This window comes from Amphibalanus amphitrite, unplaced genomic scaffold (genome assembly GCF_019059575.1).
Source record: "Amphibalanus amphitrite isolate SeventyFive unplaced genomic scaffold, NRLGWU_Aamphi_draft 000608F_arrow, whole genome shotgun sequence".
In the NCBI taxonomy this organism is placed as follows: Eukaryota; Metazoa; Arthropoda; class Thecostraca; order Balanomorpha; family Balanidae; genus Amphibalanus; species Amphibalanus amphitrite.
This window is the reverse complement of record NW_024882102.1, coordinates 370,186-388,135: the sequence shown is the minus strand read 5'-3', so window position 1 is coordinate 388,135 and position 17,950 is coordinate 370,186. Positions and strand designations below refer to the sequence as shown.

The window sequence follows — 17,950 nt, the reverse complement described above, 5'->3', positions numbered from 1 at the left end:
AACATGTAGGATTCACGATCTTTATGAAGAGAGCGATCAATTCTATATCCACCCGCAGACTGACTGCTTCTCTGCTAACGCATCTTTTACGAAGGAAAGTGACTATCGCACTCTTTACCATCACGCCAAAACGTAACCTGAGCCATGACTCAGCTAACAGCGAAACCCAGCCCCCTTTTTCTCCTCACTCCCCCTCTACCTCCTTCCCTCCGACCCAATCCCCTCCCACTCACCTCCAGTTTTCTCAGTCTGGTCCTCAGCTCTCCTGTCGGACGGTCAGGAGAGGCCGGTCTCAGTTCTGCCGACCTCGCTCGAACCTTTCTAACCGGAGCTGGTGAAACCTTCCTCACAGGAGCCGGCGAACGACGGGGCGGCGAGGGAGACTTGGTATTCCGCGCTGCCACTCGCTGTTCTAGTGAATTAACACGCATTATTACTTTTAGAGAGTCCGAAGCTGTGGCGGAGTCCAGACTCTTTCGGCGAAGTCGCCAGGCTTTGGTGGATTCCTCGAAACTGCGAGAGCGTCGCGCACGGGCTGGTTCGCCAGTGCCAGAGCCTGTGGCGGCGGCGGCGTCTGGTTGACTTGACCGAACGCTTGGGGTTGCTTGGTCGGAGGTGTTGGAAGCCTGAGAGGCACTACCAGTGGAGGGCGTTGTTTCGGTTGTAGTCTTGCCATCCCAGGCAGCTACACGCTTCTCCAATTCTGAGAGCTTGGTCTCCAGTTCAGCAGGGATGCTGAAAGACTCGCGACCCTTCAGAGAAGACGTCCTACGTCGATCTCTTGCATCGCCCTTGGCCAGCTTTTGCTTCAACTGACGCGCCTGCTTCTCTGAAGTAGCCAGCTTGGCGGTCAAGTCCTGAAGTCTGTCCTTCATCAGTGCTGCTTCTGCCGCTTGGGCTTCATTCCTGTTCTCCAGCTGCTGCTTCAACCGAGCCGTTTCTAGCTCGGTTTGATCTTGTTGACCCTGCAGCTCCCGGAGTTGACGTTTGAGCGCTCGAATCTCCGCTACGGCCTTGTCGAATCTATCGAGTAGTGCTGAGTATTCGTCTTGTAGCTGGTCACGGCCGAGATTGTCGGTATCAGTGGTGACTCCAGCAGTCAAGTCGCTCAACGAAGCTATGCTGGCGATCTGTAGCTGCCTTCGTGAGGACATTCTTTCACGGGAGGTACCCAAAGAAGTACTTCCCGCTCTTGATAGACCTCGCTGTCCGCTGAGGGCTCTGACACGAGCAGAGAGAGTCTCATTCTCCTCAATGCCCTGCTGGAGTCTCGCCTGAACCGACTCCATCTCCTGGCGGACTTCGGCCAACTCCTGACGTGCTTCAGTGAGCTCCTGACGAGCTGCCTTCGCCTCCTTCCTCTGTCTTTCCAGCTCCGACGCTCTGTCTTCCAGCAGTGACCTCAACTCATGCACCAGATCTTTCAACTTGTAAACTTCAGACTTATCCTGCTTGATGGCATCGCGAGTACTCTGTTGTGCCTCTAGCTCAGCTTTGAGTCGACGCATCTCAGTCTCGCGAACTGTAGCTTCTTGACGTAGCCCAGCCACCTCTTGTTGGCGTCCTTGACGGGATGCCTCTAGCTGGTCAGTTAGCTGACGAAGCTGCGTCTCTGCTTGACGTAGCTGCGCCGTTAGTTGATGTACGCTACGGTCCGTCTCAGCGTGCGCGTCACTCTTCTGCCGCAGTTCGTGAAGTCGTTGTTCCGCTTCATTCAACTGTCTCTCCCAATCAGCGTGATCGCTGAGGTAGCGTTCTTCGAGTCTCTCGTAGTGTCTCCTCCATTGTTCACCGTCCTCAACAGCAGTTCGGCTCGCCTGAAGTTCGTCATACTGCCTCAGAAGCTGGTGGTATCGCCTCTCCACTTGCTGAAGCTGCTGAACCTGCTCCGTCTGCTCCGCCAGCTGGCGTTCCTGATGTTGTAGCCGCTGTAGTAGCTGAGTCAGCTGATGTTCTAGCGAGGAGGCACGTCCACGCCATTCCGCTAGCTCAGTAGCATGTCCGGCCTGTTCTGCGACCGCTCGACGAGCCTGACGTTCGGCCTCGGATCTGTCGGCCTCTAGGACGGCGATACGTTGTCGGAGTCGGCTCAGAACCGGATCGTGGCCGCCGGTAGACGGCTCGGTGGGAAGCGTGCGCAGAGAAGAGCGCAGCTGGAAGGGACAGAAGGGGGAGTGTGGTTAGACGGTGACTCACGAATGATATGTGGGGGAGGGGTGTAAGAAAGGGAGATCCCCTGGGAGGGATGCTTGTGTTTTAGTTCATGTCGGACATGTCAGTTAGCGATTAGCTGAAAGCAGACTGCATATGAGCATGGTGGTTAACCTAACTACATCGAAGCAAAAGAAACTTCTCTTTCGAACGAAAATTACTTCTAGCGAACTTTAAAGGGACCCTCCCACCTTAACATTAGTTTTGAGTTGAGATAGCCAAGTTTGCGGCCAGGCTCAGAAACCACCATTTATCCTGGTCACAACCCCCGCAGCTTTATGGTGTTCAAGAAATTTCTTCCCTTTACTTGCAGGGTGGGACCAGCGTGGTCCCTATCTCTTAACCATTACGGGAATCTGATGACGTCATCAGGCTTTCGAACGTCCGTTAAATGTTTGACTAAAACGTTTTGTAGCACGCGGTGGTATATGCTGCTTTGCGCGCAACAAATGCCGCACTTTCAAATAAAGTCGCTAGGAACAGCGGAGATCCCAAAAAGTAAACAAAAGTAAAAGTCTAATATCTGGAAAACCGGTGAATATTTTTCGATGAAATTTGGTAGATATTCGTTTTTGCTCCTTCTGAACCGAGCGACATCACTTTCATACCTCATTTCACTTTTGACAACACTCATTCGAGTGTTGTCAGCCGAGCTGAGAGGACGTGCGCCATTTTTGCCGTGTTGATCGATTTTGATGCGGAGAGTTAGGAAGAGTATTGCTTAGTAATTCAAGTTAGTTTAGCAATAGTTGATTGAATTCTTTTTTTTCTCATTTCTGTTCCTTTTTCACCTAGGCCAGATATTTCAGTTTCGTTGCTACTCTGGGTCGGGTCAGATTTGTGATTAAGCTACTGCTAGTGAGTTAACTCGGCCTACGCCCTACGTCAAGTTGTTTTTTGAGTTGTTTTTCATTAGTTTCTAGTTTTCTTTTCCACTTTTTTCTGGGGAGTCTAATGATGGAGCGTGCTGACATTGAAAAATTGGTATCTGAGATAGTGAGTAAGGAGACTGCTGCCTTACGTGAGGAGATTAAACTTGTGAAAAATGAACAAAAAAAGATGGGTGAGGAGATTGAAAAACTTAAAAAAGAAAACAAAAAGCTGCGTGATGATCTAACCCAGGTTGACAGAAATTTGGACCAGGCCGAGCAGTATAATAGGAAAACTTCCCTTATTCTGGGGGCTCTTTCCCCGAATACAAGGAGGGGGAAACTACAAATGAGACAAGAGAGGCAGCCCTGACTGTGATCAAGGAAAAACTCAAAGTTGATCTAAAGGGCCAGATCACTGCATGCCACCGACTGAAAAACAAAAAGCGTGTCATAGTCAAATTCCAGGATCAAGATGACAGAGAGGCAATGTACCAAGCTAAGTTTGAGCAAACAGGTGAATGGAAAGATAAAGTAACGGTACATGAAAACTTAACTGAAAAAAGAGCAAAGATGGTTTCACTTCTGGAGGAAATGAGAAAGAAGAAGGAGATAGTCAACTACTATACAAAGAACGGAAACATCATGGCTAGAGATGACACAGACAAGCGCTACAGCCTCATCCAACCATGGTTCACTCCAGAGGAGATCAAAGCCATCACCCACAATGCACCCCTCCGTCAGGTTCAACGCCTCTTGCAGTCACAGACCCTGCAAAACATCCCACCTGGATCAGTGTCCCGCAGAACAGCAAACCTTGAGGAGTATGTGGTTGCCTCAGCTCGCCAGACAAGGCAGTCCAAAAAATAAGAGCAAGTAAAATACTCAACAAACCGGGGTACCTATCTGGATGGACCGTTCTGTTGCTTCCCCGGCTGCCACCTGCTACCTATTTGATATAACTGAATGCCCTGACACTGGCATTTGTGAGTGGACTGGACATGCACTGCTGTGGGGTGGCTATGTAGCCTGACAAATTGGTACAGGTGGCCCTATAATGGACCTGATGAGATGCACATTGCACCAGCACTTATACCCACAGATTGTACAACTGTGATACATCATTACTTGTGCTGAGCTGAGCATGGACAGCAGGGTGGCACTTAAAAATCAATTTTTGTTTTTTAATGCGTGCGGGTGGTTTTCCGGTTCCATTCACGTAAAAAATAAGGGAGGCAAAATTTCATGGGAAAATATAGATGTTTAGAGGTCGCGAATCAAGGTCAAAATTGACATTTTGGTAGCATATTTCAATATTATTAAAATCGTTTCTGACTTTCCTCTTACGCTGTAATCGGATGATAATAAGGCATTTCTTAGTCATTTTACCACCCAGCCGCAGCTCCTGGACTACACGAGCTGCGGTTTGGTAGCTGCTGTCCTCCCAGTGGCCTAGGTCATTGATGATGAGCCCCGCGTCCAGGTCGTGGATCCTTGAGAGCTTTTTGAACGATGGTGTGAGGAAGCTCGCCATCGTCTCGGTCGCGAGAGCGGCGTTCATAGTGTCCACTAAGGACTTATGGGGCGGGTCCTCGTCCTCCCTCTCCTACAAGTCTATTGCCCGCATCATGTCTTGATTGAGCCCGAGGGTCGGGGTCTAAAAGCTCCAGAGTCACCAGCCGATCACTCAAGTACTACAGGTGACGGCCGAAGACCGGGACTGTCGCCTTCGACAGCTCCTTGTCGGGGTAGGTGTAACATAGAACGAGTTCACGAAGGTCAGGTCCAGAGCCGGCGCAGTGGCAGTAGAGTCCCAAACCAGGCGGCGGCGGCGGCAAACTTGCAGGCAAAGGACAGCGCACAGCGTCTGATGACCTGGGCCTCGGCCTCCGTCAGCCGAAGCCGCTCCCTGAAGAGGAAGGCATCCACAGTGCGGATGGTCGTTGCCATCCACCTAACTCAGTGGAGTACTCTGATGCGGAGAAACGGATGCCGTGCTTGGAACTCCACCGAGAGCAATTACGCAGAGCTCCAGAAGTTTTCGGTAGTCTTCCCGGAGCTAGGCATAGTCCAGCGATGGAAGCGATGGAAGCTGACCAGTAGCTCGTCCACTCCGGAACGCCGTCGGCGGCGAACGCCACCGGTGTGATCCTGTCAATGAAGTATGAACTCCAACCCGCCTTTGAACCTCTTAAACAGCCGGATGTAGAGGCCGCTCGAGATTCTAGGGCAGGTGGAGAAGGCATTCTCTAGGACCAGCTCTTACACGTGGTGCCGGCAGGCCAGCTGGAGGACAGGGCGATCCAGCTTCTGCTCGATAAGGGCTAAAGTACCGTTCACCAGCATGCTCTTCGCCGTCGTGGCGTCGAAGCAAAAGGCCGCAGTTCCGCTTCTCCAGTTCTTAGTCCCCCAGCGCTGTGAGCATGGCCTCCTGTGCTTGGATGGAGGGGAGGTTGGGAACGGCGAGGAGCTTGGCCACCCCAATCCCTCCCCCTCCCCATCACCAGGACCTAGAATCGGTCGACGCTCCTTTTCTCGCGGCTCAGGATTCGCGGTTCAGCCGGAGTCGTATCCTAAGTTCCATGCCGCAGTTGATAACAGGCTCACGTGTTCTTCACACATTACGGTTGGGCAGTTTGGCCCGGTCGAGGCCAGTTCACTGTTGGGGACGTCCGCTCACCCGCATGCGCTTGGGAGTGTGAGTCGACGTTTCTCTCTCATTGTAGCCATCGTCAAAGACGTTTCCTCCGTGTGCGCGCCGCAGCGGCCGGGTAAGTCTGTTGCTGGCACTGGCACTAGAGTCGGAAGCAGCGCCCACGAACATCCCGAAAGCACAATAAACCAGTGCAGCTCAATGCACACTCTTGCCTCTGCTTTCGCCCGCCGGCAATAGGCTGACTCCAACTTCTTCACATTCTCTTTGACAGAAAAGGAGCATGTCTCAAGAACCGATAGAACCGTGGGGCTCGCCCTCCCTTTGGAACAGGAGCGACCGGTCACTCCTCACACTCGTAATCAGAGGATATGACCTCCATTGTGAGAAGACACCGGTCGCAGGCCAAAACAGGCCTGACATGGGTAAAACAGCCCAGATCAGACCTGTCTTGGCCTGACCTGGACTGGCTACGATCGGCCGGAAGTGATGGAATAAACAATTATTATACAAATAAAGGTCAAAATGCGTCGGAAATGACGCTTAATGACCACATATGTCATTACAAATAGGTTTAAAATAGTTTCCAAAAAGTTGATTTTTTTCCCAAAAATGTCAACTTTGGCCGCAATTCGCGACCCCTAAATACCAATATTTTTCCAAATCATTTTGCACACATTATTTGTTACGGGAATGGAACCAGAAAACTACCCGCACGCCTAAAAATCGGATAACATAAAATTCACCCTATTGCTAAGTGCCACCCTAATGGACAGCTACCGTCTGTCATCCACCCTGCACCAGAGCCTCCCTCAGGGTGTACATACATAATAGTCATATGCGTTAACACATCAATGAGCCCTCCAGGCATGCATCGGCTAGCTCTGCCATTGCAATTGGAGCTACGTGGATGCATGTGGAATGAATGTGAGTATGATGGATGAATGTGTTGCTGAGCAAGCAACATGCCTGGCAGAAAGGCAGTTTTAAAAGTCTTATCACTGGAGACTGGAGGTGCTCCTAAAACAAGATTATTTAAACAAGTAACAGCATTGGGTTACACAAACCTTGAGGGGGTGCCCTTAGGGTGCGATCTAAATGCTCAAAAGTGCACTGAAGCAGTCATTGCCCTGTACTGGCAAGAAATACCTATCGGCCTACTGGCTACAAATAATGCAGTGCAAAACTCATAGACACATACATCTGCCATAGTGTCCCTTATATCTGGGATCTTTCTACTCAGAAATCAAGCAATATTTTGCAAACGTCCGGCAGCCGGTGGCGTGGGGAGTGGTCCCTCAGGGTTGGGGTGCTCAGGTTGTGCTAATTGATAAGGATAATGCCTATAATGAAAATGATAATGGCATGGAAATAGCTGCATGTTGCATGGACTTGTAAACGAGCTGCTGCAACTTAACTACACTCCAATTCCTGAATTTTCCTAATCCTCACATGTAAACCTTATGTATCCAAACAAGCTAACCTTCTTAAGTTCTTATTTTCAATACATACCTATTAGTTAAAAATTATGTGCACTATAGCGGTGATGTTCTGTTTTTGCATCAAGAGCTTGAAAGTGTACTAGCTCTGTATTCTTGTACATTTTGACAAATTTATATACTCAAACAAACATTCTTCTTCTCTTCTCTTTAGACTCCCCAAAAAGTAAACAGCGAACAAAACAGTTGACTGCACTGTCTGCCCTGGGACCAGCCTGAGTTAACGGTGCAGCCTTTTGGGCCGACCTTGACCAGAGGTGGGGCAGGGCTGGGGCAGGGCCCATCAGTGTGGTTTACTTAGTAGGTAAATCTCAATTAGGACAGTCAATTCCTGATATTCCCTGTAGTCAAGTGCATTTTTCTGATTTGTTTTTGTATGAACTTGAAAACTAGCACCAACTACCCTTTGTCACTAGATCAGAACATATTTTCACCTTTTCAGCAAATTGGTCCATCTGACAACAATGAATCGTATCATTTATTTGAAAATATCAGAACAAACTGTAGATATTATAGCATCCCTCACAGTCCCACTCAAACAAGTGTGAAAAATGCAAGTACCCATCTCAGCATTATACACATCAATGCCAGGTCAATATTTTCAGATGATAAGTTTACTGAATTTGAAACATTTCTCCACCAATCAAACTGTGATTGGTCATTGATATGTGTCTCAGAAACCTGGTTATCCAAAGAAAATGAACAAAGAAGACTGCTAGATGGTTATGTAGGATTCTTTGATAGTAGAAAAGTAGGGGCAGGGGGAGGTGTTGCAATCTACATAAAAAATGATGTTATACGAAAAGTACAACTGCTGCCTTTAACTATGTCCTGCACAGAGTCTTTGACAGTAGAGTGTGAATTAAAAAACAATTTTTCCTTTATCATTTCCCAAGTTTACAAACCTCCCAGCCTTAGCCATAATACCTTTATTGACGAGCTGAGTGATATGCTGGAAGGGATAAAAATAGAGAAAAAAACTACATTCATATGTGGTGACTTCAATACTGACTTACTGAATGTCAGCCATGGTGGGGCACCTCTTGAATTTTTCAATAATTTTGCATCTTCTAGCTTTTTACCAATAATATCCAAACCAACAAGAGCCAGCGATCTATCTGCAACATTAATTGACAACATATTTACAAATAACCTTTCTATTATTGAAAAAAGTGGCATTATTATTGACGATACAGGTGACCATTTCCCCATTTTTGGAATCATCAAAACTGATAAGATCATTCACAACATAGGTAACAGGGAATCTGTTGTGGTATTTGACTACCACAAAATCCAAGATTTTAAAGAGCACTTGGTCAGTCGCTTATTAAATTTTGATACAGTCAGGGATCCTGAAGTGGCTTGTGAAACCCTAATTGAAGCTTACCGATCAGGAATAGATAGGTATAGTCATCAGTATACACCAAGTCGTAAAACTAGTTCCATTAAGCCCTGGATAACTCCTGCTATATTGAGCTCGATACAGCATAGATGTAGTCTCTTCAAGGCCAAATTAAAAGAACCTACAATTGAAAACAAAAATAGATACAACAAATACAGAAACATATTGAATAATGTGATCCGCAAAGCAAAGCAAAAGTTCATAGAAGAGGAACTTGAGAAACACAAATATGAAAGCAAAAAAATGTGGGATACTATGATGAAATATACTGTTGGCAAAGAAACCAAAAACAATTACCCCTCTTCTTTCCAACATAATAACACAGTTATTGAAAAAGAATCTGAAATAGCTGAAAATTTCAATGCTTTCTTTAGTTCCATTGGAAAGAAGATCCAACAGGGACTTGGAAGAGACAGTGATCACTCGCATTCAATTATTGAAAGCTGCAGAAATAACACGAGAATTGTCCAACCAATTAGTAGAGAAGAGCTTATCAGTATCATTAAAGGTATGAAGAATGTAGGATCTGGTTATGATGGCATTAATGCTAAATTATTCAAATTGACATACACAACAATATTAGAGGATCTTGTTCACTTCTACAACCTATGTCTCAGCTCTGGTACATTCCCATCATTGCTAAAAATTGCAGTGATTAATCCAATTTATAAATCAGGTAATAGAACGCATATGAATAACTACCGCCCCATTAGTATTCTTCCCTACATGTCTAAAATACTCGAAAAAGTAATTTATACCAGGGTTGCAGCACACCTAGAAAAAAACAATATACTTAGTTCAGATCAATTTGGTTTCAGACCGGGACACTCAACTTACATGCCCATCCTTCTGCTGCAGAACATGGTGCTTGAGGGCTTTGAGCAAAACATGATTTCTTGTGGCATATTTTTAGATTTAAAAAAGGCTTTTGACACAGTAGACCACTCAATTTTAAGCAACAAACTCAAAGCATATGGCATCACAGACAAACTCTTTTCAATTATTAGCTCCTTTTTAACAAACAGATATCAAAGTGTCAAATTCAACAATACCATGTCTGGCCTGCAAAGAATAGCAGTGGGCGTGCCCCAAGGCTCTATCCTTGGCCCACTCCTTTTTATTCTTTTTATTAATGATTTCCCTAATATTTCTACCAAATTCAAACCTTTGCTTTATGCAGATGACACAACATTGGTATTTCAAGGAAAAAGCTATGCTGAATTGCAGTCTACATTAAATGAGGAAGTTCCCAAAATTTGCAAATGGCTCCATACAAATAAATTAGCTCTGAACACGGATAAAACTTCTTTCCAGATATACAGCAATCAGAAAGATAAAGCCACCATTAATATCCAAATGAATGGAATTACAATTAAAGAAACACAAACAGTGAAATACCTTGGTGTATTAATCGATAATGACCTCAAATGGAAAAGTCACATCAATTGCACATCAAACATCATAAGCCGGAATATTGGTATAATTGGTCGCTCCAGGCATTTTCTAAACAGAAAGCATAGACTTCTTTTATATAACGCTTTGGTTCTACCATACCTTAACTACTGCTGTCTCCTTTGGGGTTACTCATCAAAAACGCATATGCTTAAACTAGTCACCCTTCAAAAAAAGATTATCAGAATTATTGATGACCAGCCCAGGCTGGCTCACAGTAGTCCAATTTTTGCCAAACTAAAGCTACTCAAACTAGAAGACATTGCCCAACAGCAAACCATATCACTCATGTATAATATAATCCATCTGAGATCACCATTACCAATCATTTCCCTCTTCCAGCCAGCCCAACCCGGTAATAGAGAAAGCAGAAACACAAAACATTTTATGGAGCCATTTACAAGCAAATTATACCGCACCCAGACGTTAGCCTGGATTGGTCCGCGAATTTGGAACTCAATGATTGCAACGCATTTCCCATCCATTAGAGCTGAACCTGTATCAAAAAGAACAATAAAAGAAACATCGAAGCAGCTTATGATAGCTGAATACTAACTCCATAGCAATTATAGGTCTATTGGGATGTGGACAGGATGCTGTGAACGACTTACGGAGGAATGAATGCACGCATACAGGGTAACCGCGTAAGCTAATTAACGTAAAAGCGGGCTCCGCTGGCCTGTGGCGGAGCCCTGCGTTGCCGAGCATTGGGCCCCCGCCCCTAAGACCCATCCGGGCCAACCTGGGTACCGGTCCCACTTGAAAGGGACCGGTCGGCCGCCCGGGCGGGCGGGGCGCCGGCCTGTCGGGTCGGGTCGGCGCTCCCCTCGCCCGGGCGGTGGTTAGGGGGCACCCTCGGGAAAGATGTTTTTCCGGGGGTGCGGGCGGGGGCTCGCGGCCCGCCTGGCCGTCAAACATTAAAACTTACTGTAGGATAGTAGTTCTCTTGCCCGTCTTTCCTTCCCAACTGTATTCCTTTCCGTCTTTTTTTCCTCTCTCGTTGATGTTACCTCTCATTTTCGTTATATTGCATTATTTTCTACTCCAACCACCTCGGAACTGGCCTCTGTGGGCTGTCTGACGACAAGCTCTGCTTAGTTGGACAGCTTTACAGAGGCTCAGTGAATGACCTTGCTTGAATTTGACCAGAAATGTTACCTACGACCATCCACCATGTATGTATGAGTGCTCCCTCTAATCCCTTCCTCCCACTAACAATACCCTGTGTAAGTGTGCATCAGTGGGTGTTCCTGGCTAGAAGGGCAGTCACCAACTGTTTTCAGTTGTGACTACTTTGCTTCTCTTAAGCTACTATATTAACAGCATGCATTCTCCACTGATATTACTCTCGTTTTTTGCTTTTTTTTTGTTTTTTTCCTTACTCTTAGCTGGGAGTGCCGCGACTTATCATTTTAAGTTCACTGGTGTTAACGTAGGGTTCTGTGTGTCGCTGGGATAGAGGGAGGGGGCACTCCTGGTCACCTGTTCATGGGTGGCGGTGTAGAAAAAAAAAAGCCAATTCATTAACTTTTTTGAAGGTGGGAGGGTCCCTTTAATGAATGCTAATCATTATTAGGTTTAGATATTTACGTTTCTTGTCCTTTGATGATAGCCTGCGATGGAGCGATTCCTTTGGCATGTCTGATCGCTACCTTTAGGCCACTACCCAACAACACCCCATGTGCTCGAATCCAAACGGCATCAGTAACGGTATGTTTCCCAACAAATCCACTGTATTCAATTCGACCGCACCACATCCTTCCCAGCGTACCTTGGACCGGTCGAGGCCAGCAGTGAACGGTTCCCTGGTGTCCTCCAGTCGGCCCGAGTACAGATTATCCGAGCGCAGAGATGAGCGGAGAGACTCCTGAAACGGAAATATCGATTGTTAGAGCACGGAGAGGTTGAGGGTTCGGATATACGAACTTCGGGAGCCAGGCGGCTGAGGTTTAGATGCCAGGTATGTATGATAGGTGATCTTGTTGGATCCTATACCTAGGTGCGAGTTCGTCATTGTTGAGGCGTAATGATTTTTTAGATCAGGTATGACTTTTGAGATGGGTTGATGCCACGTCGACGTTTAAACATGGCATGAAACAATCTCGGTACACAGGTAGGTAATGAATAAATAAAATAACAGCCACGCATCAGTTTCAATAAAATGTAGGTATGGTTTAATGTCTGTACAGTGTACACCCGTAGATGTCACCGTGATGTCTAATGTCACGCTGTCACCAAGATAACAGTGTGACATCGTGATGTCTCTGTGACGATAACACCGTGATAGTGTGACGGGAGATATCTTCCGATGACAGAAACATACCTATCTCAAAACGGTGCCAGCGTGATGATGACGGCTATCACGGGGGTTGCCTCCTTGACCGTGACAGTATAGCGATGATACTCAGTTCGTGATGACTGTGACACATTTTCGTAACGCCACTGACTTTATCTGTAGCGGATGAAAAGAGAAGAGAGAAAGCGGAAGGACTGGGGCCAAATTGGGATGGCGTTGAGCGCCCTACAGCCTCATTAGCCTAGCGCGTGATTAGGGAGATAAACTTTAGCCGGATTTCAGCTAACTCAGCGTCATAGAGGCTCAACTTCATCTGCATTCTGCATGAAATATCGCACATATCATAGGAGTGTACGCACACACTGCTGAATCCTCAATGCCTCATTTACCATAGAGTATTTACAACCTACAAATCGCGCAAACTAATGTTATCAAAATTGCATTAGGCATTGATTATACCGTAAGTATTTGTCAATCCAGCACAATACACCACACAAAAATATCGTAGTTATCGTACATCTCGGCGGCAGCAACTGACCGAAACTGATAAGCAGCGACCCGTTACAGTCCCATTTCCGGTCATATCAGTGGTCACTGTACTGACCAAGACGCATCGGCCCATATCCTGATGATAGTTACGATATAATCGTGATCATCCGCTGGTAATGATAACGGTGTAGTGAAGATCATTTGGAGGAAGTGGACGGACGAATTTTGGTAATGGCGATCGTCCGGTTGTGATAATAATGATGACACGAGCGTCGAGTAAAGATTTCGGTGTTCACAATAACTGTGAATGGGCTGAGCGGTAGCCGGCGGGATATTTTCGTGACGGTATCAGTATGCTTTCGTGACTGTACCGGTATGCACCGGTGGAAGCAGCTTGGTAGGCAGCGAGAAAGAACCGTTTCCGATCGTTTCCCGGATAATGACAACGTAGAGCGGAGAGACGACGGCGATGAGAGCACGGAAAGAGGAAGAGGGAGGGGGAGGGAGAGGGAGAAGGAGAGGGAGAGGGAGAGGGACAGGGAGAGGGAGAGGGAGAGGGACAGGGAGAGGGAGAGAGGGAGAGAGAGAGAGAGAGGGGGAGAGAGAGAGGAGATAGAGACGAGAAAGATGACTTGAGGAAAATAAGGTAGGTGCCACTTAATGGCAAACCGCTAAGAAAAAATATGACAGGTTAGGTAAACCAAGCAACTCGGTAAAGATAGTTAAAACCAACTATTGAACAAACAAATAAAACCGAACCAACTACAATGACAAGCAAATCAATCCAAGCATATCTTCCGTTCAACGCCGGCTGCCACGCCGCTTAGCCACCGCCGCCGGCGCCTCGGGGCCATCCCGTTCCGGTCAGCTGACAAAAGAGAAACCGTGGGGCTACGAGCGGCGGCGGCGGCAGCGGTTCGTGAGAGCGCATACGGCTGGGTCGCACGGACCTGTTCGTCCCACCGACCTACTCCCGATACAGCCGAAAACGGCCCAGAGTGGGACGAGATGTGGGGTGGGTCGGTTTGGAGCTGGATGGATGGAGGGAGGGGGATATAGATGTGTCACCGTGATAGGCGAAATGAATCCGAGGAAAACGTCGCAAAGTTCACCACAGAAAACGTCACAGGCTCCATAAAGTTAACATGGAAAAGGTCATAAACGTTACAAAGTATCCATGAAAATGTTGCAACTCTCAAAAAGTAAGTATGAAAAAACGTCAAAATGATTCCGGGTTATATAAGCATCGGACAGCGTTTTGAGCACACGACTGGATAAAAGAAGATGGGAAAGAAACCTTATGAGGTATTACGTAAGCGATTCGACGTGAGTAAGCCCGAGAGGTGAGACACAATGTTGGAATGTCAGGGTATAACCTAAACGGACAAGCTGACGACTGCAAGAAGAAGAAAGAGATTAAGGAGAGAGAGAGAGAGAGAGAGAGAGAGAGAGAGAGAGAGAGAGAGAGAGAGAGAGAGAGAGAGAGAGAGAGAGAGAGAGAGAGAGAGAGAGAGAGAGAGAGAGAGAGAGAGAGAGAGAGAGAGAGAGAGAGAGAGAAAGAGAGAGAAAGAGAGAGAGAGAGAGAGAGAGAGAGAGAGAGAGAGAGAGAGAGAGAGAGAGAGAGAGAGAGAGAGAGAGAGAGAGAGAGAGAGAGAGAGAGGAGAGAGAGAGAGAGAGAGAGAGAGAGAGAGAGAGAGAGAGAGAGAGAGAGAGGAAACACTGGTCTGAACTTGTCCGAACTCCTATTCCTTGTGCCCTCTGCATGCTCTCGGTCGTCCCAATAGCGTAACCGGCACCTCCCGACCCATCCATGACCTCTCAAATCCGCTATGAGCAGCCACCAATGGCCGACAAGACCAGCACGCTTGGTTAGCAGTCCGAAACATATGGCACACTTGAACGCATGGTGACGGGCGATAAACGCACCAGAACAAAACCACTGTGCACCGCCGCTCAGGAATGTAACGGGGACGAATAAGGAATTTACTGGTGCACAGTGGAACTCATCGATATACATATGCACAAACGTTTTACAATTGCATTAGCCATCTGAGCACCGAATCTGGGAGATAACTGAACCTTCACAATTGACTTATTTTGAGCCATTCACTTAAAGGGACCCTCCCACCTTAACATTAGATTTGAGTTGAGATAGCCAAAATGGGGTCCCTGGCTCACAATTACCGGTTTCGGCACTCACAACATCGAGAAATGCCTTAAATCGGAAATATTGAATTTCAAAATTGCAGCATTTTGATTCAGAGGGGCTAATGCTTAGGAATACCCCTCTGAATGTGTGACGTCAGCGCAAATATCTAACGATTTTTAAATGTTTGACTAAAACGTTTTGTAGCACGCGGTGGTATATGCTATTTGCGCGCAACATCTGCCGCAAACGCCGCACTTCTAAAATAAAGTCGCTAGAAACAGCGGAGATCCCAAAAAAGTAAACAAAAGTAAAAGTCTAATATCTTGAAAACCGGTGAATATTTTTCGGTGAAATTTGGTAGATATTCGTTTTCGATCTTTCTGAACCGAGCGACATCACTTTCATGCCAATTCATAAACTTCTTTGAAGGTGGGAGGGTCCCTTTAAGGGAAGAAAATTAAAACGCATCACATTAAAACGTCGCTGCGATTTTTTTTTATACCTAAGAATATCAAAATGATGCAATTTAGTCGAAAATTGCTGAAGCATGCTGGCGTAGCGTAGCTTTGATAGCACAACTTTTGTTCAAACCCGTGCCTTTCCTGTAACAATCGTTACACCGGAACCACCCACTATACCAGCTGTGACGAACCGTGACAGGCGCACCGGACATATAGACACGGTCGAGCGCTTGCCGCCCCTCCCCCGCGAGCGGCGTGGCGTGTGGAGGGGGAGGGGGGGGGCAACGGGCAACGGAACGGGCAACGAGAGAATGTGAAACGGAAGCATGGGAGAGGGTAAAGATAGGTGAAAACAAAACCTGGCAATTCTGCATGAGAGGTCTGGCCGAGACGAGTAACAGCATGGATTGGAGAGATAGACTCGAATACGATATCAAAATTTGGAACTTCGGGTCCTTTGGGTGGGAAGTGGGAACTGACGCCTGTACCGTTTTCGGTGACATGTCGTTTCGTGGTCCTCGTCCGTAAATGTAAATCGAACTTTCAAATCCACTCGTGACTCGTGCCTCAACCTTGTCGTGAAGATAAAGAGCCGTTCGAAGTTTAATGTTCCTAAGCCACGCCATATCCCTTTAATCGTGACGTTTATGCTGCCTTTCACTCCGATTAACAGCAAATCAGAACACCCAACCTACACCACACCACACTACCAGCCCCGAAAGAGTCACTACCAGGCCCCGGGGCGGTTCAGATACGTTCGTGCCCTATTCGCTACATACCTTCGGATTATGCGCCGGCACAAGAGGTGCACGCTGTGTCCACGGCACGCCGGCCATAATGCGACGTCACGATGTCACAAAACGTCACACAACGTCACTTCAGCTCCACAATAGCCCCCTCACGTCAGTCCGTCACATCAGCCCGAAGCTTTGGCTCCGACTGACAACGTCTTGCCACCACAGGTCTCTCACAGACAATGGCGTCCAGACACTTGAGCCGACGCCTGAACGGGATCCGTCGGAATCCACCTTTCAACACCCGTGACTCATGACCGGATATCTTCTCGTGATCACAGATGGCTCGTGAGTCGTGATCACGGATGACTCTTGATCTCGAATGACTTGTGAACGGATATCTTGTGATCACGGAAGACTCGTATCACCAAGTCACGACCGGATATCACTCAGACCAGACACGCTCACTAGTCCGTAGACCATAGACTACATGGACCACACGGACCATACGGACCACCAAACGAACCATACGGACCGGCCGCGGACCACCACGGACCACGCGACGCGCCCGGCCGACCGCACACAACTGCCGGCTTGCCGGCGCGGCGGACCGGCCGGCTCACTAGCCACGGTAGAGCGACCGCGTTTTCACCTGCGCAGAGGCCGGCCTCCGGCGCGGCGGCCGGGTGACTGACTGACTAGACTAGGCGGGCGGGCCGGCTCAGGGGCTCAGGTGGGTCTAATAGGCTGAGAGGAGGGACACAGGGACCCAGGAGGGTCTAGTAGACTGATCGAGTGGATCCAACGGCCCAGGAGGATATAGTAGACTGAGCGGGAGAACCCATGGGGCCCAAGGAGGGTCTTGTAGGCCGGACGGGCTGGCTAATGGGCCCAGGAGGGTCTGGTAGATTGAGCGGGAGGACTGAGGGGGCCCAGGAAGGGTTTGGTAGACTGGGCGGTGGACCAAGGGGACCCTGGAGGGTCGAATAGACAGAGCACAGACCCCACAAACCCTGACTACTGTAGCTTTACCTGGAAGACCAAAGGGACAAAAGGGTATAGCTGACTTGGCGAGCCAATGGGCGGACTCAGGGGCCAAGGAAAGTTAGTATCTTAGCTGGAACTTCTGGAAGATTTTAGGGCACAATAGGTCTAGGCTGAGCAGACGAACCAACGAGATCCCGCCGAATCAATGGCTAGGCCAGAAGGGTTCGAAAGTCAAAGGGTCTAAGAGACTGAACGGACCGACCTCACGAGTCAATGTCCCGGGGGCATTGCCGAGACAGGCCAGATGACCCAGAGGCCAGCGGCCACTGACAGACTAACTAAGCGGGAGGACCTTCGGCGGTCCTCATCGAGGGAACGGCTCTGACTACGGCTAATCGGTCTGACGTCGGTCGCTAAAGCGGGCGGACGTTACTGAGTGGGTGTGGCTGGGGGGGGGGGGGAGGGTTCCGGTGCATACTCTTTGTGTGTGCGCGCGTGTGTGCGTGTGTGGATATGAAAGTTACAGCTGATCCAGCAATGACAATAGCGACAGTGGGTGCATTCAGACTTCATTAAACACTTTACGGGAGGCAGCATGGTAGACTATCTTTTGATGTATTATACCGAACAATGCAGGATTGGATTTACCATTATCATATCGCCAGCAAGGGTACCATTGCATTCGTATAACGTCTTCAATAGAAGTTCCTTCGTTATGTGAAAACCTGAAACACTGTGCACCTGGTGT

At 47.8% G+C, this 17,950-nt stretch overlaps 1 protein-coding gene across 1 annotated transcript in view; it reads right to left on the bottom strand.

Moving 5' to 3' along the window:
- Window positions 1-17,950, bottom strand: part of LOC122363173 (protein outspread-like) — a 92,550-nt gene that overhangs the window by 17,856 nt on the left and 56,744 nt on the right. Inside the window, exons 16-17 of the mRNA XM_043332133.1 lie at window positions 11,858-11,953; window positions 234-2,153 (exon numbers count right to left, since the gene is read on the bottom strand). Coding sequence (XP_043188068.1) covers window positions 234-2,153; window positions 11,858-11,953 — 2,016 coding nt within the window. The remainder of the gene's footprint in view (window positions 1-233; window positions 2,154-11,857; window positions 11,954-17,950) is intronic.